General features: G+C 45.4%; 1 protein-coding gene across 1 annotated transcript; it reads right to left on the bottom strand.

Moving 5' to 3' along the window:
* Positions 1 to 7,305: 7,305 nt before the first annotated feature.
* CKMT2 (creatine kinase, mitochondrial 2) lies at positions 7,306 to 24,444 on the bottom strand. Its single transcript, XM_036410582.2, has 10 exons — positions 24,292 to 24,444; positions 20,672 to 20,843; positions 18,863 to 19,061; positions 17,395 to 17,490; positions 16,500 to 16,721; positions 14,375 to 14,460; positions 13,331 to 13,454; positions 12,988 to 13,122; positions 10,468 to 10,593; positions 7,306 to 7,565 (listed from the first exon to the last, which is right to left on the bottom strand). Exons 1-10 carry the CDS (start codon positions 24,425 to 24,427, stop codon positions 7,446 to 7,448), a joined length of 1,416 nt encoding a protein of 471 aa, XP_036266475.2. The 5' UTR covers positions 24,428 to 24,444; the 3' UTR covers positions 7,306 to 7,445.
* Positions 24,445 to 26,881: the final 2,437 nt, after the last annotated feature.

The following is a 26,881-nucleotide window of genomic DNA, read 5'->3' as shown; positions in this document are numbered from 1 at the left end:
GTGATATTCCATGAAGCTATTTTCTTCACAGAAACCAGGTACTTGCACATAACACACACCACTAGAGGGTGCATCCAACCAAAACTTGTCTTTTTAGTTCTGTGCTGAATTCTAAAACTGTAGAAGGTGATTCATTACTGGAAATGAAGGAGCATGATCTCAATTTGCTTTTGTGAAAGTACATCAAAAAAGGATTAGTAACTGAGTAAAGAGATCATAGAAATCCTTTGGGATTCAGAAGAAAGTATAACTATTATTGCTAATAATAGCTAACATTGAACATTTTTATAGGTACTTGGCACTGTGCTGATTGCTTTACACTCATCACCTAATTAATCCATCCAATATCCTGAGAGGTAACTTCTATTGTTTTCTCCATATAATAGGAGGAAACAAGCAAAGAGAGTTGAAGTAACTTATCCAAGGTTACACATCCAGTAAGAGGTAGACTCGAGATTTGAACCAAGGTCTCAGCCCAAATATGTGGGCTTTACTACTTTGTAAAACGGCACGGGACTATTTGCTTGCCTGAACCCACTTTAAAACAGACTTTACTAAGTTACCTTTGCCTATTAGGCTTTTTTGAAATTGATGTCAGAGAGGAAGGAGAGGGAGAGAGAGATAGAAACATCAATGATAAGAGAGAATCACTGATTGGCTGCCTCCTGCATGAGGGATGGAGCCCACAACTCAGGCATATGCCTCTGACTGGAATCGAACCTGGGACCCTTCAGTCTTTAGCTAACACTATCCCAAACCAGCTAGGGCTATGTGAGGCTTTTTAAAAAATCATTAATGCAATTTTTGCATGGACAATAGATTTTTATGTTTTAATCGAAAATAGTTTTGTATGGTAATACAAAATTTATTATCCTGATAACTATAAATTCTGGACAAAATATTAAAAAACACTACATGGGGATTCTAAAGAGTAAATAAAAGCAGACACTTGTAGAGGGGGGTCAAAATCCGAAGAAGCAACTACCACCACATGGATGAGTACCGTGTGTGTGTGTGTGTGTGTGTGTGTGTGTGTGTGTGTGTTTACCTGCCGGTTGGCCACATTCAAATACTGCATAAGTACTTAAAACTGCAGTAGAAAGCCCACTATCATCTCTCTGGCTGAAGGAACCATTAATAAAAGCATGCTGGATAACGGACAGTGAGGGGGAATCCTGGTAGAAGGAGAGCCACAAAGAGAATTTCTCTACTTCTGTACATGAATCCCTCGAAAGTCTCAAACTGATCCCTGAACCCACATGCACAAGACACGCTCAAAGGCTTAAAGAAATGAACTGATATCTGGATTGCCACCCACCATAACACAAGTTTAAACAAGTTAATTGACCGCTTAAATTTTTTCATGAAAAAACAACTCTAAGTATATACAAAATGATGTCTACAGTATCCAGATGAAATCCAGAATGTAAACTTAGAACTAGGTCAGCAGTACTTTGTATTCCAGTGTTCAAGAATTATTCTTTTGTCAAAACCGGTTTGGCTCAGTGGATAGAGCGTCGGTCTGTGGACTGAAAAGTCCCAGGTTTGATTCTGGTCAAGGGCATGTACATTGGTTGCAGGCACATCCCTGGGAGGGGGTGTGCAGGAGTAGGCTGGTCGATGTTTCTTTCTCATCAATGTTTCTAGCTCTCTATCCTTCTCCCTTCCTCTCTGTAAAAAATAAATAAAATATATTTTTAAAAGAATTATTCTTTTTTAATTTGCCTGCTACTATTTGTTTTCCAGTGTCCTCAGATAGCTAATCTATGCATTGTGTTTTATAGCTGCATTCAGTGGGACACAGGGAGAGTGTGCTCATTCCATCTTACCTGGAAGTGGAGCCACTGCCATTATTATTTAAATCCTCATTCTTGCTTAGATTCTCAGAGTAAGAGGGGGCTTAGCCAGCCTAGCTAAAGTGACCGGTGGGCACTGTGGGACTAGGAGTGTCCAAGGCCAAGCCTGGGTCTCCTACTAGCATAAGCTTCTTTAAAACAACCTATTTAACTATAGAGTAGTTTGGGAGGGAGGATAGTGAATCTAGAAAGGAAGGCTAGGATCAGATTTTGACAAATTAAAGTCGTGTTGTTGTTTTTTACCAAATTAAAGTGCATTTTATCCTTTAGAGCTTAAGCAGTGAAGAACTATACATAGCTTTTTAGATCATACAGTAGATCCCATAAAATTGATCTAGAGAAGAGGGCTGTGTATGGAAAAAATGTACCTAATGCAGTGTTCAGAATTGTCTAGACATTTATTGAACTTCATTTGAATACACAGAAAAAGAAAGCAGGACAGAGATGAAAAGGATTAATGACCCTACTATTGAAAATAAAAATGAGATCCAGACTGGGACATTCTAACAGCTTTTTTCTTAAAAATCTCTCAGTGATTTTTTTTTTTTTACCTGCTTTATGAACCCTTACAGTAAGGCCCATGGGTAATAGAATTACAACTTCCTGTTCTTTATCATTTTATAAATGTTCTTTAATGAGTATGCATTACAGTTAGAATAATTATTAAAGAGGTTTTTTTAATCCATGGGAGTTTTGAGAAAACACAGGAGAATTTTCAACTACATAGAAATACATACCTTTGGAAACACACACCTTTAAAAATCTTATGTCATTACTTTATAGGTCAGTAAACAAAGTATCAGAGAAGTGAAGTGATTACCATAGGGCACACTTCTGGTGATAGTTTTCGTACCTGGCATACACATAGAAGTGACCCTGTACTTTTAGTTTTTCCATTGGTATTGCTGGTTTTCTCAATAATGAAGTTATAAGCAGTACAGGCATCCCCTGTTTACCATGCTTCACCTTATTGCACTTCACAGGTGTTACATTTTTTATAAACTGAAGGCAAGACCCTCCACCAACAAAAATATTACGACTCACTCTGTTGCAATACTTGCTTTATTATTATGGGGTTCTGAAACTGAACCCAGAGTGTCTCCGAGGTATGCCTGTGTTACTTTATTTCAGACGTGAAAGGAAATGGTTCCTGACGTGTTTAACAGGAGAAACCCATTAGTGGAAGTTACTTGAGGTTCCAGGCGTCCTCAAACTTTTTAAAGTGGGGGCCAGATCACGGTCCCTCAGAGAGCTGGAGGGCCGGACTATATGAACTACTAATTCCTAATGTAACACCTCGGCTGCGCTCACTGCCCAAAAAACCTGGCGGGCCGGATCAGACTCCTCTGCGGGCCGCATGTGGCCCGTGGGCCGTAGTTTGAAGACCCCTGTAAGCAATAAGGAATAGAAATAATAGGAAGGCTGTGTTCTTCCCTGAAGAATCTTGCATCTTTTTCATAGTCTTTTCTTAAACATGAGAAACAATAGCATGGGAACTGTTAATCACAATATGGCCTTTTACCATCATCTCACTTCAGGTTTGTCTCTCAAGTTTTTAGTCACGTGCTTTAGTGGTTTTTAGTGGTTGGAGTGTCAAGTGCTTACACGTAAGTGGTAAGATTTGCAATCTCTCCTCTCTGAAGTGAGTACTTCCTCCCCTCTTTTGTCTGAGGAAATATTAATACTACCTGACATGGGCCCTAGACTGTTCCTTCAGAGGGGATAATGGGAAGTCAGTTACCAATGGGATTCTACAAAATGAAGTAGGTGAGGAAAAAGCACTTTTTTAATATCTGCTGTTTGCCAGCACCTTGTTAAATGCTACATGTATAAAAATGATAGAGTCCTTGCCTTCAAGCAACCAGCAACCTGTGAGGATAAGACATGCTGTTTCAGATATCCACTGGGAGTCCTGAAATGTATTTCCCATGGATAAGAGGATACTACGGTACTATATTGCATTCTCTTATTTGCTAGGCTAATAGTAAAACACACATGGATACCTGGCAAATATTTACCTTTCTTTCCCAGTTTCATATTCTGAATCTCATCATAAAACCCTATTTGGAGGTGATTGAATTCCTCCATACATGAATTCATGATGAATATATATTCCTAGGAAAGATTTTTTTTAAATAGCTTCATTGGCTTTGAGTGTGCCAGCAGTTTAAAGGAGGGAAAATCGATATCTCAGCTATCTAATGAGAAACCTTGGGATCTGAGAGAGAACAATTGTTTCGTTTCTACTTTAAAAACCCGCACAACAGGGCGATAAATTTACCTGTTTTAATTAAACTAAACCATTAGGCCATGTAAGCAAAAGTGGAAAAGATGTGTTGAATATAATGTGTTATTTAAAACCTTTAATAACCAAAACTTTTTACCTGTCTAGGAGAGAGATGTGATTACACCATCAAGCAAATTGTCAATGGCGTAAAATGCATAAACGACTTTAAAACCAACCCTCCTTTACTCATTAAAGTCTTCTAGTGCTTCATTAATTTTAATGGTATAATCTAGCTCTGATTGAAGTGCACCTGAATGCAGTTTGTGCCTCATCAGCACTGATGAGTTCCAAGTGATGCGGCCCGTGTCTGCGGAGCGCTCACAGATTACGTGTCTCTCTTTGCAGCTCCTCTGCGCCTGTTTGCCCGGGACTCAGCAGCACAGTGTCTACTTTCCAGGAGCTTGGTGGTTTCCTTTCCAGCCCCACCGACGTTAGTTCAAGGAGATACCTGTTTTCAGAGCTGCTTGTATGCTAACAACTGAGTTGTGTGCAAACAAAGATTTTGTGGAGATGCCCAAATATGACATTTCTCCCCCGAATCTTTGGATTGAATATAGAAATAGCCTATATAAGTCAAGTACCTTTTAAAAGGAAGACTAGCTGAAACCGGTTTGGGTCAGTGGTAGAGCGCCGGTCTGCAGGCTGAAGGGTCCCAGGTTCGATTCCAGTCAGGGGCATATGCGTTGGTTGCGAGCACATCCCCGGTAGGGGGTGTTTCTAACTCTCTATCTCTCTCCCTTCCTCTCTGTAAAAAAATCAATAAAATATATTTTTGAAAAAATAAAATAAAATAAAAGGAAGGACACTGGTGTGTAAGTTAAAAACTAAATGACTCTCAGTTCATTGCATTTCCACTATAACTGTTTCACAAAACTATTTTTAAACCCTCCTTTTAGATCCTGCTTTTATAATTCCATAACTACATTTCTTAAATGATATTTATCCATTGTCAAGTGTAGGTCATGCTTACAGAATGAATACATGATTAATTATGGTACACCTCTTTAACCCTTGACCTCTAGTATTTTCAGCATTAGAATACATGTCTTGTTGAACACATGAGCCCAGAGCAAGAAGGTCAGACAATCCAATCTCCTATCTACCACAGGAACAAATGAAGAAGTGGTCGTTTGTAGCAACTGGGTGGGGCCTTCTCCAATGATGCAAAAGGTCTGTCCACCAGATGTGATCCCTCCATCCTCCATGTTTAGGTTCTATGCTAACTCATTGCCTTAGCTTCATATAGGATTTTTACAGAAAGGATAAAACGTAATTTATGTGACTTCCTTTTCTGCACCATCTGGTTGCAGTCTTGCAGTACTTAGGTTAGTCTTCAATCCCAGGCAATTCTTTGGTTTTCATCTTATAGATGGCTAATCTCCATTGTGTACAGATTTTTCTAGTTTAAATCTTAGATGGCAGTTTTATTTGCCTTTTTAAAATTTTTTGAGGTATTTGAGGATCTCTGTCACTTTTGTTGTTTCCCATATAAAATTTTAAGTGCTTGTATAATTCCTTACATATACAAGAAAAAGGAGTATTTCTAATGTAGATAGACGGTGATTATTTCATTTCTATCTTGATTTGGATTAAATTCAGTAGATATTACATAAATTATACCAAAGTTTTCCTTCATTTCAATTAATAGCTATGCATCCCTTTACATTAAAAATTGGGTTTAATTCAATTTAAAATTTTAAAAAGTTGTTATGAAATAATTAGGAATAAGACTTACCATGTCTGGGACCGCAGTGAGAAGAGGCGTCATCATTGAGAGAGGGGTGATCAGGGCTTACGGCAGAGAAGAAGAGCTGCGTTTACACTATGGGACAGGTCGGAGTAGATGTGGAACCCACGTGACACAAGTGGTATCCCTTGTACTATTATAGCGGCATGTGCAAACCAGGCCCAAGAAGGATATAATTGCCAAGGCCTCAGGACTGAAGGTTTGGCTCATACAACAAAGTAAGCCACCAAAGTCTGCCACAACAAGGATTAGGGAAATTTAGAGTGGATAATGGAGGAGGTAGAGGAGGAATAGCAGTTGCAGCAATGGGATTTCAGGTTATACAGCTAACCCCCCCTTTTCTAAGATCTTCCTATGGAAGTGAGATCAGTGGGAGCCATGAAGAAGCTTCTCCCTGAAGTAAATCTGTATGATGCAAAGAGCAGACTGCAGTGGCCATGAAAATGTATCACTGAGATCTTCCCTTGCTGACAACTCTAGTTACTGCCCCTATGGATCAACCATTGTATTCATACTAAGGCCACGCTACCCATATTCTGTTTTTAGCTCATAAATGAGCAAGGCCCATTCTTGCTATAGAAGATACAAGACTCTTCCACAGGCATGAAGACTTCCCATTGGCCTGAATAAAACTTTCTTGTTTTGTAGTCTCTTCCTACCCAATCTTCCTTCCTTCCCTGTCAATCTAGCACTGTGCTTGTTTGCATGCATCTTCATTCTTCTGTTCCCTCCTCACACAATCAAGTTTCATGTTGAATCCTGTCTTGGCACCTACTTCTAGGCAGATCCAAACACAAATAATATTCTGTATTCTTCCTGATAATTTATCTACTTGTTCTATGGGATACTGAGAAGAGTTTGTGTGTATGTTTGTGTGTGTGTGTGTGTGTGCACACACGCGCGTGCGTTTGTGTTTCCTCTTCCAGTTCTGTCCGTGTGGGCTTTATGCATTTTGGAACTTATTATTAAATGAACATGTATTTTGAGTTTTTAAGTCTTCTTAGTGAATTTACATGTATATAAATATGAAATGTCCTCTTTTATCCTTTTTTCTAAAATCTACTTTAATAATTAAACAGAGCCTGTGAAATAATATAGTATGTGTGTGTGTATGTATATATAATACATATCTGCCCCCTGTTCCTGTCACAGAGCTTCTAAAATTGTTGTAATTTCCTAAGTGATAAGAATATTAGGAACATTTTTTGATATAATATTGGTCTTTGACTCCAGTTCATGACACGCAAATTCCTTAGAATTTCCAAGGTGATAAATATGTCTTTTGTTCTAATGAGGTGACTTACAAATACTATTTTTATCATTGCCTCAAAAATATTTTAAAATTGGAGTAGGTGAGGAAATTGGATGTTATTTGCCCTTCTTAGTAACATTTTTTAAAAATCAGGGAAACCAAAGAGATTAAGGAGAGTTTTATTCTAAAGATAAGACATACAATTTTACATTTTCCCAAGTCTACAAAAACTCTCAGAGTATAAATATCTTTCTGTCTGTCATACCAGCAGACAGATTACTTATAAATTGGAAAAGGGAAAGGTCACTTTCTGCCAAACTGAGGCAAAGGCGGTGGCACCTTAATATCTTGACCTCTCTCCAACTTCTTCTCACAATCCACCAAGTAATTGACTCCATCAATGACTATCTGAACAAGCTCAACCTGTGACCATGGAAAAGATGAATGATTAATTTTCATAGGAGACACACACAATGCATTGATCAATAGGAACAACACTGGGACAATGAGAACTTGCCATATTAGATAAATTATAACCATCTCTTGTTATTTTTTTCTTTATAGGGTTGTGGGAGAAGGATGTCTGATGGTCACTATCAAAGATGGGAAGCAGCGACATTTTACAGGGCTTCTCATGATCTCTCTTTAGTTAAGATAGGTTTACTACTTTGTGTGTGAGAGCTTTTTTCATATGGGAAAACCATCAGTTTGCATCTCAGATACTTTCCCCCCATCAGTCTCAGCTGTAAAATACCAGAGTTCATCTAAAGGAGAAATTACAAGCGACACCCTTGTGTTGTTCTTTGGCCTGGATCTGAATTCTGGCCACCCACTAGACTATCCAAGCACTGAACATGCTATCATTCAGATACTATCCTTTACACAGTAAATGTCTTTCTGAAACTTGGTTTAAAATCAAATGTTTAACAGTTTAATAATGTTTTTACTCACCAGACAAGTTTGCTACTGAAAAGAAACTGTGAATGATATCAAGATAAACTTAAGTTTTCTGTTTTTTGAAAAAATGTTAGAACTTTGGTTTACAAATATTGATGTTTTTAAAATTAGAGCACACCTACATATGAATTTTTTTCCTGGGGTCACCTCCCTAACAAATTACTTGCACTGTTCCTACAGAGACCCAAACTAAGGTATTGATAGTAACTAGTTAGTTAATGCCAGATAGCACTAACATACATCATTTAACTCAATAATAAGGTAGTAACTAGTTAGCTAATGCCAGATAGCACCAACATACATTATTTAACTCAAGAATGAACAGTAAGGATGGAAGGGATTGCTGAATAGCATATCTGAACATACCTTAAGCATGAGGAGTCCAGTCCCCTGCCTATCTCTTTTCATGCCTAAAAAAAACTGAGGCTTCCCTAGCTGGTTTGGGTCAGTAGATAGAGTGTTGGCTTACAGACTGAAGGGTCCCGGGTTCAATTCTGGTCAAGGGCACATGCCTAGGTTGTAGGCTCAATCCCCAGTAGGGGGCATGCAAGAGGCAGCTGATCAATGATTCTCTCTCATAACTGATGTTTCTATCTCTCTCTCCCTCTCCCTTCTTCTCTGAAATCAATTAAAATATATTTTCTTTTTAAAAAAGAAACTGAGGCTCCATGAAAGGTTTGGATCAAAAAGTTAGTCATTACAGAGCATACTTTGTACTCATCCAATTGACCCATCCCAGTATTGAAGAGGGTGGGGTGAGATGGCCTCTCATTGATTACCAGTGGAACTGTATCTTGGTATAAATTTCCCGATAGGGAACTTGGTTATAAAGACCCCTCATCTATAATTCAGAAGCTCCTTTCCTATGAATTTTATTTTAACTAAATAATCAGAATTGTGATTATTGTTATGCAAAGAGATTGGCATAGTCTTATATATAGAGATGGCCAAACAAAAACATCAAATTATCAGGGAGATATTAAATAGATAATTGACTATCTTTAATGGGCTGTTATTAAACATTGTTTTTGAAGACTAATATAGGAAAATGCTCATGATATAATACATTGGGAAAGCTGTATTATAACATCAAATATATACTATAATACCAAATTTTGTTTAAAAAAAACAAAACAAAAAAAATACCCAAACTTTTTTTGAATAAGTATAAAAGTGGAAGGTAATTCAGAATAATGTCCATGATGGTTATCTCAGAGATCTTAGGTTAAATTTGAATGCTTTTTGGTATTTTTATAGCTTTTATAATGATTATCTATTAACTTAATTAGACATAAAATGTTTTGAAAGCAGTGACTACCTTGCTTTCCATTAATAAAAATCTAGTTAATATTACTAGAAGACAGGGCTAGGCCCAGATTCTCTTCATTCACTACACCGCACATTAGTCAGCACATTTCAGAAGTTGTGGCATTTTCAGCTGTACTTCCTCAACTACTTCCCCAGAGCTGGTTTACATAGGCTGGTTTCGTTGTTTTGAGTATTTTCTCCTTTCTTTTCCTTAGTTTACTGGTAGGCATACCAATAAGCAATAAAATATTCAAAAACTGGCAAGGGAGAAGAAAGAGCATTGATAATCCAAAGATTGAATAACCAGCCACTGAGTTACTAAGCATTGTGTGTAATAAGAAGAGGCTTTTAAATTAGCGATAGGCATGATACATCCATTGGGACCACATCCAGATAAATTGATAGAATGTACTGAGGTCAGTATTTGCTTAGGGTTCAGCTGCATGTCGCTTAAGTGTGCTCTTTACACGCCACCTCCTGCATCACGCCAGGCCTGCATGCAGTGTATGAATCCTTTCCATCCTATACACGCACAGAATCCTTAGGGTTATCTCATGAGCATAATCATATGTATCCCTAGTGCATACCTTATTTCTCATCTTTAGCCCTAAAAGTAATGTTTCAGAAAGTATCAAGTATCTAAAAATGAAGATGACAGTATGTGGCCTTCATTCACCAAAGGAAATTCAGAATCAAGAGAGAAATCCACTATTTTATCACCCTCAGTGAGAGAGCACACGTGTTCTCTGACTTCACAGGGAGGCACCATAACTGTCCTTTGGCTTAATAAGCTCCTGCTGCTGAAGACCTGAAATAGCTCCCAGGGGCAGGCTGGTGACCACAGCCCCACTGCATGTCCTTTGCTTGCCTGTACATTCCCAGCTGACTCTGTGCTCACCTTCATGCCGTGATTCCTGTGGAAGAATAGCACGACAGAACCAAACACTAATGTGACTGGGACTCCGTGGGAAAGAGAAGGTCTCGGGTTTTGTTTAAGCTACTTTTTCTTCTCTTAGGCTGGTTTTGTTAGTTCAAGTTCAGAGAGTGAGAGAGATGTTACCTCTGACCGACCAATTCGATCTATGTTGGAAATGTCGTACACGTCTGCCACCGCTGCAGTGTCCACACCACCGGTGCCACGCTTCTGCAGCCTCAGGTTCTCCAGGATCTTAGAAAAGCGGGGGTCCTGGGGACAGGGAGAGCACAGTGTTGTAGGGGCGAAATCCATGCACTGTCATCGGCACTTTCACATAGAAAAGTCATATAATGAGAGCTAATAACAGTTAGTGTTTATTAACTGTTATTAGTGTTAATAAACACTAACTGTTGCACGAAGATTTGTGCTAGAATGGGCTTTCCTTACCCTGGCTCTTGGCACTGCCTTTCTACTCCTTCCCAGCCCCTTTATGCTCAGGACCAGGAGCCACCTCTTTCCAATCCAGCTCTGCCTTCCCATGCTGCCCAGAGGCCCTAAGAGACAGGGGCTGGGGCAGAATGCCTGTGTTGTCGCCTTGGCAATGACACAAGCATCCAGCCCCAGTCACTCCATGCCTGTGTATGCAAATTAACCACTATCTTTGTTGGGTTTATTTGCATAACACTCCTGATTGGCTGGTAGTGTAGCAGAGGTACAGTCAATTAACATGTTAGTCTATTATTAGGTACATTTACTATGTACTAGGGTTCTGTGCTGGAACTTATAACCTTACAACAACCCCATGAAGTAGGTTTCCTTTTCCCCCATTTCACAGATGAGGAAATAAGGCTCAGAGGAATTGACTTGCCCAAGGTCACACATCTAGAAGGTTGCAGAGCTGTTTTTTTAACTTCTTTTCTTAACAATTTTATTAAGTTTATTGGGGTGACATTGGTTAGTAAAATTATATAGCTTTCCGGTATATTATTGTTAATTTCTATACTGCTTTTGTCACCTGTGGATGCCAGCTTTGGTGAGTTTTCATTGTTCAGCTTTATAATAGTTATCACTGATGTGATTAAATTATGATATTAAATCACATCAAGTATTTTTTTCTAGAATTGGAATTTTGAACAATAAAAATTTTCATACCTTTTTGGCAGAAAGCACATTTTCTAAAATTGTTTTAAAGTATTAGGTTTCCTTGCTGTGGCAGGAGTTAATTGCCCACCAGAATCCTTTTGTCCTTCCCGTCCACAGTGGAGCTGAGGAAGTGACCACTGGCTAAGTTCTTGCTAAGTTTGAGTAGAATGATATGTGCCTCCAGGCCTAGCCCTGAAATCTTTATGTAGAGGGCAGCCTGGGAAGGCACATGGGCAATTTTCCTTAATTATCGTCAGCTGAACTCAAGGCGTAGGCAGAGCCACACCTTGGGAACATGTTTCCCCAAGATGGTGGACATGTCAGCTTGGCCTTCGTATCAGCCCTGGTGTCAGCAGGGGTGGAACTAGGTATGTATATCCAGGCATGCTAGGGCCTACTTAAGAATGCAAATAAGTTGATGATAACTTCCTGGTGTTGGGGTTATAAAATAAATGTGCTGGGAGGGGTCATCGTCGTCTTCTTCCTGCCTCTCCAGCAGACAGGATGGCAGCCCACCCAGCTCCCAGCTTAAAATCTATCTGTGTCTTCTCTCTTTATTTCTAATATTTCTCAATCCCTGGTCACCTCCACTTAGAACCAGTTTGTTCATCTCTCTTTCCATGCAGGACATGGAAAAGGGAGATCCCTGCCATGGCTGCCCCCCGGCTGCATCAGGTCCCCACATCTTTACATGGAAACATTTGCACATTATAAACTGATGAACAAAAAGATAGATACAGAGACAGTAAAGCAACAAACAGACTATCAAATTACAATGGGAAGGGTAGGGAGATATGGGGGAGATAAGAGATCAACCGAAGGACTTGTATGCATGTATATAATCATAACCAATGGACAAAAAGTCTGGGGAGGGAGGGCATGCATGGGAGTGTGTGTATGTGTGTGTGTGTGGGGGGGGGCAATGGTAAGATATGTACACATATAATACCTTAATAAAAAAATACAAAAAAACATTTGCGTGCTCTCTCTCCATTTCCCATAAGCTCCAAGTTGGAGCCTGATGGTAACCATGCAAAGGGGACAAGCCCTAAGACAGTGGTACTCCAAGTGCTGTTTCCTGACCAGCAGCATCAGCGTCACCTGGGAACTTGGTAGGCATGCCAATCCGGCAGGTGGGCCTAGCAGTCTGTGTTTCACAAACCTCCGGTGAGTCTGATGCAGTCTCAGGTGTGAGACCCTCTCCACTAGGAGAGACAGAGAAGGAGACGGAAGGAACCCCAAGGAGCCGTGCAGCCCTTCTATCTACCCAGGTTTACCATATGAGGCAGAACTTAAACTTTTTGTTCTTGAAGCCACAGCTCTTTCTTAGAGCCCTTCACCTCTGTCCTACTGAAACAAATGTCTTTTGTGGTAAACTTAACCTTCTCTCACTGTTTTTGGTTGTAGGTGCAGAAAGTAAGGATTAAGGCACGGGCAGTGACATTTTCTTCCTGCACAAAGCAGTCCCCTCTGAGGGGATGCTGGAGGAACCCACCAGGGCTGCTGGCTACATCACATTACCTTACTCAGCTTCGGGATCTTAACGTGGACGCCAGCCCGTAATCCTGTGCCAAGGTTCGAAGGGCAGGTCAGGATGTATCCGAGGCGCTCATTCCACATGAACTCCCAGCCTCGTTCTTGGATCAAGCGTTCTACCTACAACGGTGAATAAATGATGGAGTTCTCAAATGTCCATTCATTCAGCTCATCCCAAACCTCAGGGAGAAGTGTGTGTATATGAGAGCCGTGATCCCTAGGACACATGAACCCCACCTTGGAAGGCACTGCATTGTCTTCTTTTAAGAATGAAAAATGAAGATACTTTATTTTAGTGAATATTCAGAAATCTCTGATAACATCTTACCTCTTTTAGTCCACGACAGAATCGCTCAAATACTCTTTTCATATTGCCTCCTTTTTCCATAGAGATTACCCTGGTGTGGTCTTCCTCATTAATCCAGATGAGAAATGTCTTGTCAAAATTATGCCTAATGAAGAGAGAAATATGGTGTTGAGTGTTAATTATATTTGTTTCAACACATGAAAATTCCCATTACCTCTGTGGCTTGATTGCTTTATTTTATCTTCCCCATTTCTTAGATGGCCCTAATCTCATAATTGTGCTTGAACAAGTACTATGAAATACTGTTACAATGACAGAATGAAGAATAAGACCACTCTGACCCTTATATATGTCATGTTTTTCCTCATTGTAGGATGATAATAATTCAACTATGGTAATGTTTGGCTTTGACACTAACAGGAGTGTTTTATGTCCTAATAGATTCAACCAAAATCTTATGGTCCTTAAAAATAAAAAAAGTTTTATCTGCAGCCTAAGGTATCAAAAGTGCAGAAAATTTTTACCTGTGTTTGCTATTTAGATCCTGCCAATCTACTCCCACTGAGCAGCTGCTCAGAAACACTTTCATCTCATCTCTTTCGGGGAGTGTCATAATAACCTACCAAGGTACAGGAATCAAAGCAGACTGAAAACAGTTGGCCAAGATCAAATATGTGTACTCAGTATCCATTCTTCCTCACTGGGTTTTGCTTAAATCCTCAATATTTACTTTTTATTTTCTGCTCTTTTGTTTTAAATGTCATGAAACATTTTATGTCAGGTCAAATAATATGAACCTAATTTTTTTTCTTAAAAAATACAGTCTTTTTCTCATGCATAATTCATGCGAACCAGCAGTGTCCCTACATATTTTAGGAACATCACACACACACACACACACACACACACACACACACACACACAGTTTCTAAATACTCTCTCCCCGTTTAGCTCAAGCCGGGCATGCTGTCAAGTGCACGTCACCGCAACTTCAGGTTAGGACAAGCGGACGACCTGCAGGAGAGCCTCTGCACACACTGCAGATGTGAAACGCTGCGTCCATACCAGATTCCCCTGGCATCAGGCCAGTCCCGGGCCATCCCAGCACACGTTAATAAAGGGGACACTGGCTTATCAAACAGAAAGTGGTCCTGCAGGCCAACAGGGACAAAGCAGAAAGGAGAAACAGATGAGATCCGGCATGACTGCAAGTGCCGGGTGTCCAAGTTCCAACTCAGTAATAATGGCTGAGGTCTCTCAGGCCGTGGTTCTCAGCTGTGGCTGCCCACTAGAATAACCCGGCAACTTAAACAAAAAATAGTACTAATGTCCATACCCCAGAGATTCTGACCATAGTAGGTGTGGCCTGAACCGTGGGGTTTTTAAAAGCTCTTCAGGTGATTCTAGTGTAGAGCTAAGGTTGAAACCCGCTGGGTGAGCCCCGTGGTCTAGCCCCATGGTTGGCAAACTGTGGCTCTTGAGCTACATGCAGTTCTTTGGCCCCTTGAGTATGGCTCTTCCACAAAATACCATGGCCTGGGCGAGTCTATTTTGAAGAAGTGGCGTTAGAAGAAGTTTAAATTTTAAAAAGTTGGCTCTCAAAAGAAATTTCAATCGTCATACTGTTGATAGTTGGCTTTGTTGACTAATGAGTTTGCTGACCACTGAGTTAGCCCAATGGAAACACTTTATCGCTATGGAGGGTGTAAACCCCATATGCAGTGGCAGAGTGGGCAGTGAATAAGGGGCACTCTCCTGAGAAGTCTGTTCTGCACAGCCCCCATTCTCTACGTTTCTAACATTACTGATACATGTATTATCATTCCTTTCATTAAAAAGTACTAGACATGTGAAATAGGACCTACAAATAAAAAAAGCCACCACTAATTCAATGCTTACTATGTGCTGGGCTGTATCCTATGTGCTTTTCATTTATTTCCTTAAGTCTCACAATGACACTATGAAGCAAGTATAATCATTCTCTTTTATAGGTGAGAAAAACTGAGGTTCAGAAAGAGAAAATAACCTATCTGATATCACATAGCTAGGAGATCATAAAGCTCATATTCAAACCTAGACCTGAATGACTCCCAAGCTGTGCCTTTAGCTACAATATACCACTCTACATATTGAAATCAATGTTGAGTGACCTACATTTTTCCTTCTGTGTGTACACAGTAAAGAGTGTGACTATGGATGCCATGCATTCAAGTATTGTTGCAGGAAGTCAGAAATCAAGAGGGTATGAGCAGGGAAGTCTTTCTTCAATCTCTGAGAAGTAGGAGAGGTAGGAGACTTGAGCCAGGACAGACTTGTGGACAGTCACTGGCCACAAAACAGTGTTCCTTACGCTGGAAACCAGAAGCAGCTACGTGAGGTGCAAGAGGCTCATTCTGTAACGGGACAGGGGGAGGGCTGGCCTGAGGCTGCAGAGACCAGGAGACTGGCCGGCCTGGTTTGGAAATAAGGCACATTTTGTGACGCTGCATCTTCTGAAATGACAGATATTTGTTTGTGCTGCTCCTTGGACTTTAAAAGTTACTTTTGAGCCGAAACCGGTTTGGCTCAGTACAGAGTGTCAGCCTGTGGACTGAAAGATCCCAGGTTCGATTCTGGTCAAGGGCATGTACCTTGGTTGTGGGCACATCCCCAGTAGGGTGTGTGCAAGAGGCACCCGATCAATGTTTCTAACTCTCTATCCCTCTCTCTTCCTATCTGTAAAAACTCAATAAAATATATTTAATTTTAAAAAAAAGTTACTTCTGAAGCTGCCATCCTGTTTCAGCTGTGCTATGGGGCCGGGTTCTGCCCACTCCAGTGTTGAAGAGAAGCTGTGGAGGCGGCAGGCATCCCAGAGGCCGGCTCCAGTGCCTCCACCTGGATAAGCTCCTTTCCAGGTTTCCCTAGTTTCCGCCACTTTCTGTGGGTGTGGCCCAGACTTTCCATTTACCAGCCAGAGAGAAACCCTCCATTCCCCTCCACCCAAACCCAGTCCATATAGGAGCTGCCCCTGCAGATGTTACCCTGAGAGTACAATATTTGCCTGGGTTGACCTAAAGTGTGAAGACCTCATCTTTACGAGCTCCCAGCCGGGGCAGGGCCTGAGCTGCGGGAGAGGTCGCCCCGGAGGGTCCGGGCTCAGCCCCTCCCCGCACAGCCCGCCGGTGGGGGGTGGGGAGGGGGCACTCACGTCGATGAGCTGCTGCTGCTCGCGCTCGGTCATCTCGGACAGCTTGTAGTAGCGGCCGGCCAGGTCGCCCTTGAGGCCCTCCAGGGCCGTGATGGCCACGTTCTCCACCTCCCTGCGCTCGGCGCGGGAGCAGGCTGGCGGCAGGCTCAGCCCGCGGATGCTGCGGCCGGTGCGCACCCGGGACGACAGCACGTAGCGCTCGTCGAACTGCCCGTGGCTGATCTGCGGGCAGAGGCGGGGTCACGGGCAGCCCGGGGGCCACACACATACACACACACACACACACACACACACACACATACACACCCGCCGGGCAGCGCCCCGGAGAGCCCCCAAGGCACTGGGCGGGAACTTTGCGGGACGGGACGGGGCGGGGCGGGGTGGGAGCGGGTGGCAGGGGCTTTAGGGAGAGGCCAGACGGGGCAGAGCGCTTGGCACAGAGCCGCCTGGCATCCATGCCCGTTAGGTCGAAGAAAGGACTTGCACGGGGGAGAGATCAACCAAAGGGCTTGTGTGCATGCACATAAGCCTAACCAGTGACCATAGACAACAGGGTGGTGGGGGCATATGTGGGGAGGGGTTTGGGATGGGAATGGGGGGATGAGGACAATTATGTGAGACCATATCAATAAAAAAAAAATGAAGGAAAAGAAAAGAAAGGACTTGCTTTAGGAGAAGCCTGTAGTGACCATACCGCCACCTTTGGGACTCCCTTGACCTTGGGATGGGGGTTGAGAAGAGGGAGGAAGAAGCTCCAGGAAGCAGGCTGCGCTCCGGTGTCACGGACTTTAAGGGGCATCTGACGCCCGGGCCCCTGGGGGTGGGGGGCGCTCCTCTCCGTGGGCCTGGGGCGCCCGCTGCACGGGAGGGAGCCGTCAGAGGCGGCTGAGCCTACCTTGGAGGCGTCCAGATCCGTGGGGTGCTTCATCACCCTGGGGTCGTAGCCATTGTGCCTGAGTTTAATGACAGGGTCAAAAAGGTCGGCAAACACCTGCAGGAGGAAAGATGCTCCTGTTTCTCTTTAACTGGTTCGTCTGCTATGAAAAGACGACCGACAGACCGTGCAAGAAATGGCGTGAGCGGATCAGCAGTTAGTAACGAGGAAGGTGATGGTGGTGATGGTGGACTTCCACCATCATCACCAGGAAAAGCCTCCTGGGGGCAGGCCTCTGCCGTTGTACCCTCCTCCCTAGTGACTGCTCCAAGCTCCTCGCTGTCTGACTGAACAAGGACGCCTTGTGACTAAGGACCTGAGGGTTTCCTCCAGGAGTTCTTGGCCTGGTGGGGTAAAAGAAGCCGCTAGATCGGAGGCTAAGTAGTTCTGTGGTCAGAGGGAATGGGAGTTTCTCGAGTTTAAGACACAGAATACATCCGTGGAACCCCACAGCTGCACCGGAAGCAAAGCATCCAGCATCAGTTAGGGCAGAGCAGGGACCCCTCACGCTGTGAGGACCTTTCCAACCCGAAATACCTCGTGCAAAATCTATTTTTTAAAACTGGAAATGTTAGGAGTAACCTCTAAGTAAAAAAGAGCATTAACAGAAGTCATAACAGAGCACCCCGCAGGCTTTGGGACCTGTGGGGAGCAGGGGTGGGGGTGTTGGGGCCAGGGAGCTAGCTCTGGTCTGCGACCCTGGGGAGCCCAGAGCTGCGAATTGGTGTGTGTGAGGGAGCTGCCAGCCTCACAAGGCTCCTGTCTCCTCCTGAAGGCGGCCCTCCCAGGGAACTGCCTTCAGCTCCTGCAACAGAAGGGCAAGGAGAGGGGGGAGGGGGGTACGCGGGAGGCTCAGGGAAGCAGCCCAGACATCTGCCAGGACTAGAGGCTGCTCTGGGGAGAGGGCCACCCGGTGGCTGAGCTCCCCTAGCGGCAGGCCAGCCTGTGCTTCTGTGCCAAGGACGAGGGTGCGGAGACCATGGGATTTCCCAGAGCCTTGAACTCAGAAGCCCAGGCTGCAGTAGCTGCAGTGTAATGAGTAATTCTCAAACCAAAGACACACACCACACCGTCCTCCACCCTCAGGAAAGCCCAGCCACTAACACATCATCTCCTAATGTCTTACACTGAATACACACCCATAAAATAAAAAGTGCATATTTCCCCAATCCGTCCCCTTGACAATCTCAGAGAGCTCTGTCATGCAACCCGTTCCTCCCTGGGAGGGATGCTAGAGCAACAGCAAGGGAAGCCTTGTCCCTGGGAAGCTGCAGACCTCACTGCTCCAGAAAGAAAGCTTTCCGGATGTTCTGCCAGCTTCCCTGTAAGGCAGCCCTGCCTGGGAAGGCAGAAAGCTGGCCCCTACAGGTGGGGACCTGCACCCAGAGCCTCCCCCTCCCTCTCCAGAACCCACAGCGGATAGCGTTACCTCGTAGGACTCCTCGTCGCCGGCCACCATGCCCACGGTCTTTATGAAGGGGTGGCCGGGGTTGTCCACGCCGGTTTGGATGCACTGGTCCAGAGTGTAGCCCGTGGGCGTCATCTTGTTGCGGAGCTTGGCGTAGATGGAGGGGGTGAGGCACTCGGCCATGCAGTTGTTGTGCTTGCGAAGGTCAGGGTAGTCCGCACTGTGCACCAAGGGGACAGGCTTTCAGGGAGCAGCCTAGAGGGAGGGGCCTGTGTCTGCCCATCTTTCCTCCAGGCTCTCTTCAGCCAGAAAGCAAAAGACACTTGGCTAGGAGTCATGACTTAGGTAAGCCAGAGTGAAACAAACAAACAAACAAATGAAAAATCCCCTGAACTGCCCAAGAAAGGGACCTGGCTGGCTCATGTTCATGTAAAAGGGAGGTAGAGTGAAAATAATTAGAAAGTAAATTGAGTCGCAGGCACTTTTTAGCCCAGGAGCTTTGGTAAAATACAACAGGTGCATTTTGGTGCCTGGGGCCTAGTGGTAGGACCACACAGAAATGCAGCCATTGATCCGCCCTCTTCTCTGGTGCAAGCTCTGTGGCTCCCAGCTTTGTTGAGTCTGGCTATGGAAACAGGCATTCAGTAAACGTCCGTTGGAATAATTCACAGAAAGAAATGTCCTACCCTGGGATGTGAATTGGCTGAACAATAGGGGATGCGGGGACCACCACAGGCTCAAACACAGGCAATCCCCTCAGAGACCCTAATTCCCACAAGAGCCAGTAAATGTCTCTGAGAAACTCCGGGCTTTCCCCGCCCCTGCATGTGGAATCCCTTAGTCAGCTCTGCACTTCAGCTCCAGTGAGTGTGCACCATCTCAGTCCTGGCCAGGTTCCCAGGGCTGAAGAAACAAGTCCATCTTCAAGCCATGCTCCCACATCCCACCTGCCATGCCCTTTCAAGCTGACACTTAAAATCAGCACTATGTCATTACATCTTCCAGAAGGCAGCGTGGCCGTGAAGGAGGCCTGAGACTGCAACCAGTGTCCCTGAATTGGCATTTGGCCGCACTAGTTGTGCGCACTCAGGCACTATTTAATGTTTCTAAGCCTCTGTTTCATCCCAAAGGGACACTAAGGGGAATAACATACCCTGTTTCCCCGAAAATAACACAGTGTCTTATATTAATTTTTGCTCCCAAAGATGAGCTAGGTCTTATTTTCAGGGGATGTCTTATTTTTCCATGAAGAAGAATACGGTACACATTTATTGTTAAATGAAAATAAAGGAAATTTATTATGTATACGGTACAGTAGTATGGTAGTTGTCAACACAAACCAGACAAACTGTGAATCCTACAGTATCAAGAATTTACTCATTTATTCAATGACAATCATGTCATCATCTTCTGGAACATCATCATAACAATCCAATTCCTGAATTTCCTGGTGAATTTCTTGTGACTCCATTTCTTTCAGAAACAGTGGACCAAATCTCTCATGTTTAGCCTGGGGGGGAGCTTATTTTTGGGGGGATGCCTTATATTTCACTCAGAAGGAAACCTGTAAGTAGGTCTTATTTTCAGAGGATGTCTTATTTTCGGAGAAACACGGTAGATACTCCATGTGTAGTGCTTCACACACATGAAAGTGCTCAACCAATGTTAACTGTGACTATTACTATCCAACTAGACTGCAAGCTCTGGGCAGGAATGGTGACGCTACCCTTCCTTGTATTCGCCACCTACCTGTCCTCCGAGGCAGTGCCCGCGGGGGAAAGCAGAGCTCTGGCTGGCACCCAGAGCTGTTTGAGAGCCAAGAGGACTTACCTCGGCGGGAAGAGCTTGTGCTGTGCCCGGGCCTCAGCACGCACATTCTGCCGGTTCACCAGGTACCCGGTGGTCAGGGCACTGGTGCCCAGCGTAGCAAACAGCAGAGAAGCATTGCGGCCAGTTAGCAACTTGGAGAAGGCACTGGCCATCCTTCCTCTTGGTTGAGTGTCTGGAAAGCAGAAAAGTTGGGTTAGACCGCCTCACTGGCTGGCCCTGAACCCCAGCGCGGAGACCAACCGCCATGAGAAAGAACTGTAGCAGCCAGAGCCTGCCTTCTGGTTTGTTTTTCTCTTTCTTCCTTTCTCCCCTCCACCCCTCCACACTGCTTCGGAAAATCTGGGTGGTTTTACACATTGTGAATGTCAAACTCCCTGAAGTCTGTGACCTTTCCTCCAGTGATATGATGTGGGAGAAATGAGCCCAAACAGGATTTCCACTTTCTGGCTACCCGGAAGGTCCTTTCCATCTCTTCACGCCCAAGCAAGCCTCGCTCTTTTTTTTTTTTTTCTTTAAAAAAAACTAACATTTATTAAGCTCCTACCATGAGGCTTTGTACCATGCAAGAGGCCTTATGAACATTGCCTTCAGTCTTTGCAACAATCTGCCAAGTAGGCATTATTTTACAGGTGGGGAAACTGAGGCTCAAGACCTCCAGATCTCAGGGCCAGCACCTTGAAGAGCTGGGATTTGAACCCAGGCTCGTCTTTGGTCCTGGATTCAAGCCTCTTGCAAACCCCAGCACCTACAGACAGCCCTTCACTGGCCAGCCATTACCGGAGAAATGACCTTTGTGGCTGAGGACCTCGGAGTGCCACAGATCACTCCACTCCGCTAAACCCTTAAGACCACAGCAATGCATTTATCACAGCGGCTCCTCGTCATAGGATTATCTCCTCAGAGCATGTGACTCTCTCCGAGTCCCAGAATATTCTTTCTAAGCCTCTTCTCTTTCCCTGTCTTCAAACTCCTGCTGAGGTGGCCTGGACGCCCAGGGTACCTCTGCCCACTTCACTCTGATGCCAGGTTCCTGACACATCAGCCAGCCTGCTGGGCCAGCCTGCCTTCCTCTGAGATTTGTTCTTGTCTTCTGTCTCCTTCCCTTCTCTCTCCTCCCTGGTACAGAACTAGGGATTGCCGGGGTGAAGAAGGAGGTCATTTCTCACTCTGTAAGAAGCTGTCTGTCTCAGTTTCCCTAGCCTGGAACACCTTTGAGACTCCTGATTTATACAGCATTGTTTACGGCTAAATCAGGACTAAAATCTGGCAGAATTGCTGAGCATACATGGGGTGCAAGATGACAGCCAAAGATGATGATAGTGTTTTATTCCTGCACTCACTCTCTCCATTAAAAAACAAGGGCCACCAGATTATGCCCTTTTGTCAGGGTGCCCAGGGGTAGGCAAGGGTACTAAGGGTCTGGGTCTGGGTCTGAGGGTTTTGTCTGGTTCCGTGGCATTTGGAACTTCTGTCATTGCCTCCACTCTGAGCCTCCTGGTTGTCCTGGATGGAGACACTGCGGGTGCCTTTCTGCTGACTCAGAGCCATTTCTGGTCCAGCTGCACACAGTGGCCCTGTGTCCAAGCGCTTTGGGGATGGAGGGCAGTGGCAAGACCACGTGTCAGCTTTCCATCCAGAAAGAATCACCCCCAAAATAGTGAATGTCCAGGGTTGAGCCAGGTCCACAGAACACTCTGAACCACTTCCCACCGTGGCCAGCCTCCTGGGCCAGCCTCCTAGGCCAGCGGAAAACGGCCGTCTCCTCCATTCTGAGAGAGCAAAGGGTTTACATCACTCATCGCCTACTGGGCACCCTTGGGCATCTCTGTCTTATTCAGCAAGTAGGAAGCCACAGACAGGAGATGTCCACAGCCGTTACTTACAAGTCAGAGGCCTGGCCTAGGCTTCCTTGTGAGGAAGACATGGGGCGTTACCAGACTCCTCTCTAAGGGTACATTGTTTTTCTGAAACTAGGGGGTTGGAAACATCTAGTCCTTTGAAATGCTGTAAAGGAGGAGGGGCCTCCTCGCCTGCCCAAGGTTAGGATTCTCTGTGGCTTCTCAGGCAGGGGAGACGTGACCTCCAGCAGTCACCTTCAAGGCTGGCCTCCTCTGGGGTTCCTGACTCAGTGGGCAGGCACTCCAAGAATGTTTGACTCACTCTCAGGCTGGGTTTCCTCTGATAAGACAAAAGGGTCCTTCTCGAAGCTGCCACAGAGATGGAGACCCAGGGCCTCCGAGCCAGGAACCAATCCCCCTTCTGCCTCTGAGCACCCACAATGCCCCAGGCCTTATCCTCTCCCTCCCCCACAGCTTCCTGAACCTTCCTCAGCCAGTCCTTTAGGAAGATCCACCTGCCCATTCGCGGTGGATGTGATTTGATCCTGAAGCTGGCAGAGTACATGGGAGCATGTGGCACTCCTGTGCTTTGCTGGGATGGTGCCTTCACCCATAACCTACAGGAGGTTTAGCGCTAAAGGCAGGGGTCTTTGGAAGAAGAGCTTATAGATGCAAAGGTGCTCACTCAGCCCAGGAACGCCCAGATCTCTCGAAGAGCCCTCTGGGTCAGGAAGCCCGTGGGTCAGTCAAGCCCCTGTGTAGTGGTCTTGTTCTCCACAAGAGCAGAGAGAACATACCAAAGACAGTAGGCATGGGAAGTGTGAGAGCTGCAGGCAGGAAAAAGGCCCTCTGGAAACAGCACACCGGTTGCATTAGCATAGCCTTGTCATGGGGGCATTAACAGCCATGCACATGGCCCCAGCTGACCTGAGGGGGGGGGGGGGATCTGCAGAGCAGGAAGGCCTGAAGGGCAGCACTAAGGCAAGCTGGAGGGGTTGGCTTGTTCTGGCAAATTCTCACTGGAGCTGCCCAGTTCTCTACACGCACCAGGTCATTCAAAGGCACAGACGTCACTCACTCACAAAACAAGAACAAGGCTGACAGCAGCTCGCCGAGAGCCAACTAGCCGAGCACATGCAGGCAATGCCCAGCAGTTTTCCCCTCCAGCGGGGGAGAAACAGCACTTGGCCCGTTATTAATGTGTTCGTCACTTCAAGAGCGATGTTCTAGCAATAACGGGAACCAGTTTAAATTGGATCTAGCTCCTGGGCCGACTCATAATGGGCTCCTTTTGGGGGCCTCGCAAAGTTCATTTTCCAGTTAGTATATCCCAGGTCATTGACTGGCACCTCTGCTAGCTGCCGAGGAAAACCTCTCCCAGAAACAAACCCTTTAGTCTCTGTAAATTACAAGGGAGGGAACATTGAAGGTTAAAATCCCACACCCAGTGGCATTTAGATGTTTGTTTGTTTTTCCACCAAGAAAAAAAAAAATCCTGATTATCAAAAGCAAGCATTGCAAGCAGGGTGCTGGTGGGTGCCGGCACCTCATGCAGAGCCGTCCCACGGGAAGGACCTGTCCCCTGTACCTGTGCCCGTGTGCAGGGGACAGGGGAACCTTCAGCCCAGAGTTTCTTTAGTTACCACCAAAGTGCCAGGATAACCGTCCTACAGGTGGTCCTGGGCTCCAGCCCTGGGGCCACGGCTCACCAGACCCCCCACACCGGCTCAAGCAATGCCCCCGCCAAAGAAGCACAAAGCTGAGTTTCATGGTCTCACTGACCTTGGAGCCGGAGCCTCTCGCGTCCTGCCGCAAACACACAGCCAAGTGTGTGTAAGGCGAGCTGGCAGGGCCCGGCCTGGCCTAGGCTCGGGCTGGGCGGGGCTGGGCGGGGCTGGGCCGCTCTGGCCAATCCCATCCAGGATCTCTGGCCACACGTGTTCCCCCAGCTGTGCCCTTGAAGGCCAGCCCCTGACTTCTCTGCCACCAGCCCCGCGCTCTTTCTAGCACCTGCCCTTTCTCTGAAATGCTTCCCTCGCCCAAGTGTGGTCCTGGAAGCTGCCTCCTTTCGGGCTCAGGGAGGGCTTAGGCGCCTGCAGCCCAGCTCCCTGGCTGCCCAGTCCTGCAAGACCCTGCACCAAGGTGGAAGGACAGCCGGGAAACGGTCACACCAGTTAGGGACTTGTTTCTACCTTCCCTCAGGAGCAGGAACCCTGGGGCTGCGGTTAGGTCTGCAGAATGACACCCCTCTTCCCCCAGCTGCTCAGGTCTGAAAAGAAGAGATGTTTAAGGCTCCCCCTCTCCTGCTGCTAATCAAGATCTGAGCCAAGGACTAGGGACCTCTTCCTACCTTTCCTAGGGCCCCGATTCAGGGAAATCGCAATCACTTCGGAAGCAGATTGCTAGGTAATCTCACTTTCTATCCACACCAGCTTGATATGCCACCCAGCAAAACCAGCAAGCCATACTCCCGCTTAAAAATAGCCCTCCTTGGGGCAGGCACTGCAAACCGGAAAGGTTGGCCGTAAATAGCAGTTACCCGGAACTCTGGACAGCTGCCCTCCACTGGAGCTGCCCGGCCCCTGGTGACTGTCACGTAGGCAGCCTCTGTGGCCACGTGCACACCAACAACTGGTTCCTTTTCTTCTCTGGGACCAATGGGTGCTCAGAGCAGATGATGGAGCAGGGGGTGGAGCCCGGGAATAACCTTCCGCCTAGAATGGCTCTTTCAGGGTTTCTGATTCTTTTCCATGTAACCTATAGCAAAGCATCTATTTTCCCTTTGCACAGAGAGCATTCTGGGGGCTGGAAAATCCCCTGCTTTGGGAGTGCTGTTTCCAGAGGGCCTTTTTCCTGCACACACTAGTAAAATCTTACCAAGTTGTACACTTAGGATTCAAGCACTTAATGTGTATTTGTCACACCTCAGTGAATACATATGTTATCACAATGACTTGTCATACTGAGTTGAAATGTTTACAGAGCAATACTTACCCTTTCTACACCAGGCATACTCAGATATCTTCTCGGCCCTTCCGTGGTATTTCATTAAAACAATCGCAGACTGGGACCAAGCAAACGGATTGCATGATCCTGTTAAGGGTCAGAATTCCCAGAGTGCACACTCTCTCCTAATGGATCACGTCCCTCCCATCCCTGCGGGCCTCTCCTGGCCTAAAGAAAAGCGAACTGGAGGCCTCTGGTGCTGACCAGCTGCTGGGGAGACTGGGCTCTGAGGTCAGGGTGGGGGGCAGGAGTGAGGGGAGTCTAGGTTTATTTCTTCCCAAAATAGTTCTTTTGCACACACATAGTTTTCAAGTCAGTTAAGATACCAAGTGAAATAAAACTCTGAAATAGCCCATATCCCAGACACAGAAAACAAAAGGCTTAAAAAAAAAATCCTCATCTGAGGATATGTTTATTGATTTTAGAGAGAGTGGCTGAGGAGAGAGAGATAGAGAGAGATAGAGAGAGAAGTCGCCTCCAGTTTGCATCCTGAATTGGCATCCCAAATATGCATGCCTACCCTGGATTGAACCTGCAATTTAGGCATGTGCCTTAATCTGGAATCGCACACACAACCTTTTGGTGTACTAGACAATGCTCCAACCAACTGAGCACCCAACAAGGGTGAAAATGATAAGGCCTATGAAAAGCACAGAAATGTGGAGTCAAAAGAATGGCAATTACATTAAGAAACCCTTCTTTTACCACTTTTCCCAATTCCTCACAAATGGATATTAGGGTGCCCATCCATAAAACTTATCTCAACCCTTTATTTTACAATGCAATTTTATGTAAGTTAGGTGGGACATGGTTAAGAAAAGGTGGTGCCACTCCTTGGGGGCCTGGTCACCTTCAAGCGTATTATGAAGGTGGTTGATAGGCATGGCAACCTCTACACGCGATGCACAGCAGAGATTCCAGATTTCTCCCCATCCTTCAACTGCCACCCTTGTTGTGTGCCATTATTCCTCTCGCATCGTTCCAACTCCCTTCAAAGTGCAAGGCTCTTCCCAATTCCTCATAGCCAGTGCGGCCACGTGGCTGGCTCTTGCCACTGAGACAGGAGCAGACATGAAATACACAACTGCCATGTCATTTGCTTGAAAGGAAATCTGTTTGGGGCTTATTTCTTTGCTGCCCCTGAATCCAGTTGGAACCTGGATATAGCAGGACCCAGAACCGACTGGCAGGCAAGGATGGCCAAGGAAAGAAGTGAAGGGAACCAGGCTTCCTGAATCCCCACCTGCCCGATTGCTCATTTCTCCCCTAAGCTTTAGAAGTAAAACATTTCTGAAGGAGCTCATTGCTATGAAGAAGACCCTGTGGAAAAATACAAAAAAGAATAAAAGAGACGAGTGAGCCATCG

Source organism: Pipistrellus kuhlii, unplaced genomic scaffold, assembly GCF_014108245.1.
Source record: "Pipistrellus kuhlii isolate mPipKuh1 unplaced genomic scaffold, mPipKuh1.p scaffold_m20_p_4, whole genome shotgun sequence".
Lineage (NCBI taxonomy): Eukaryota > Metazoa > Chordata > Mammalia > Chiroptera > Vespertilionidae > Pipistrellus > Pipistrellus kuhlii.
The sequence above is the reverse complement of the archived record's forward strand: the minus strand, read 5'-3'. Positions and strand labels throughout refer to the sequence as shown.

Excerpts from the sequence above, each read along its gene's own strand:
- CKMT2 (XM_036410582.2), bottom strand. The coding sequence starts at position 24,427 with ATGGGATTGGCCAGAGCGGCCCAGCCCCGCCCAGCCCCGCCCAGCCCG. Across the intron at positions 14,461-16,499 it reads AGCAGCAGCAGCTCATCGAC|GACCACTTTCTGTTTGATAA; the intron begins GTGAGTGCCCCC and ends GTTGGCCTGCAG. Across the intron at positions 10,594-12,987 it reads AGATCCCGAAGCTGAGTAAG|GACCCCCGCTTTTCTAAGAT; the intron begins GTAATGTGATGT and ends CCCTGTCCCCAG.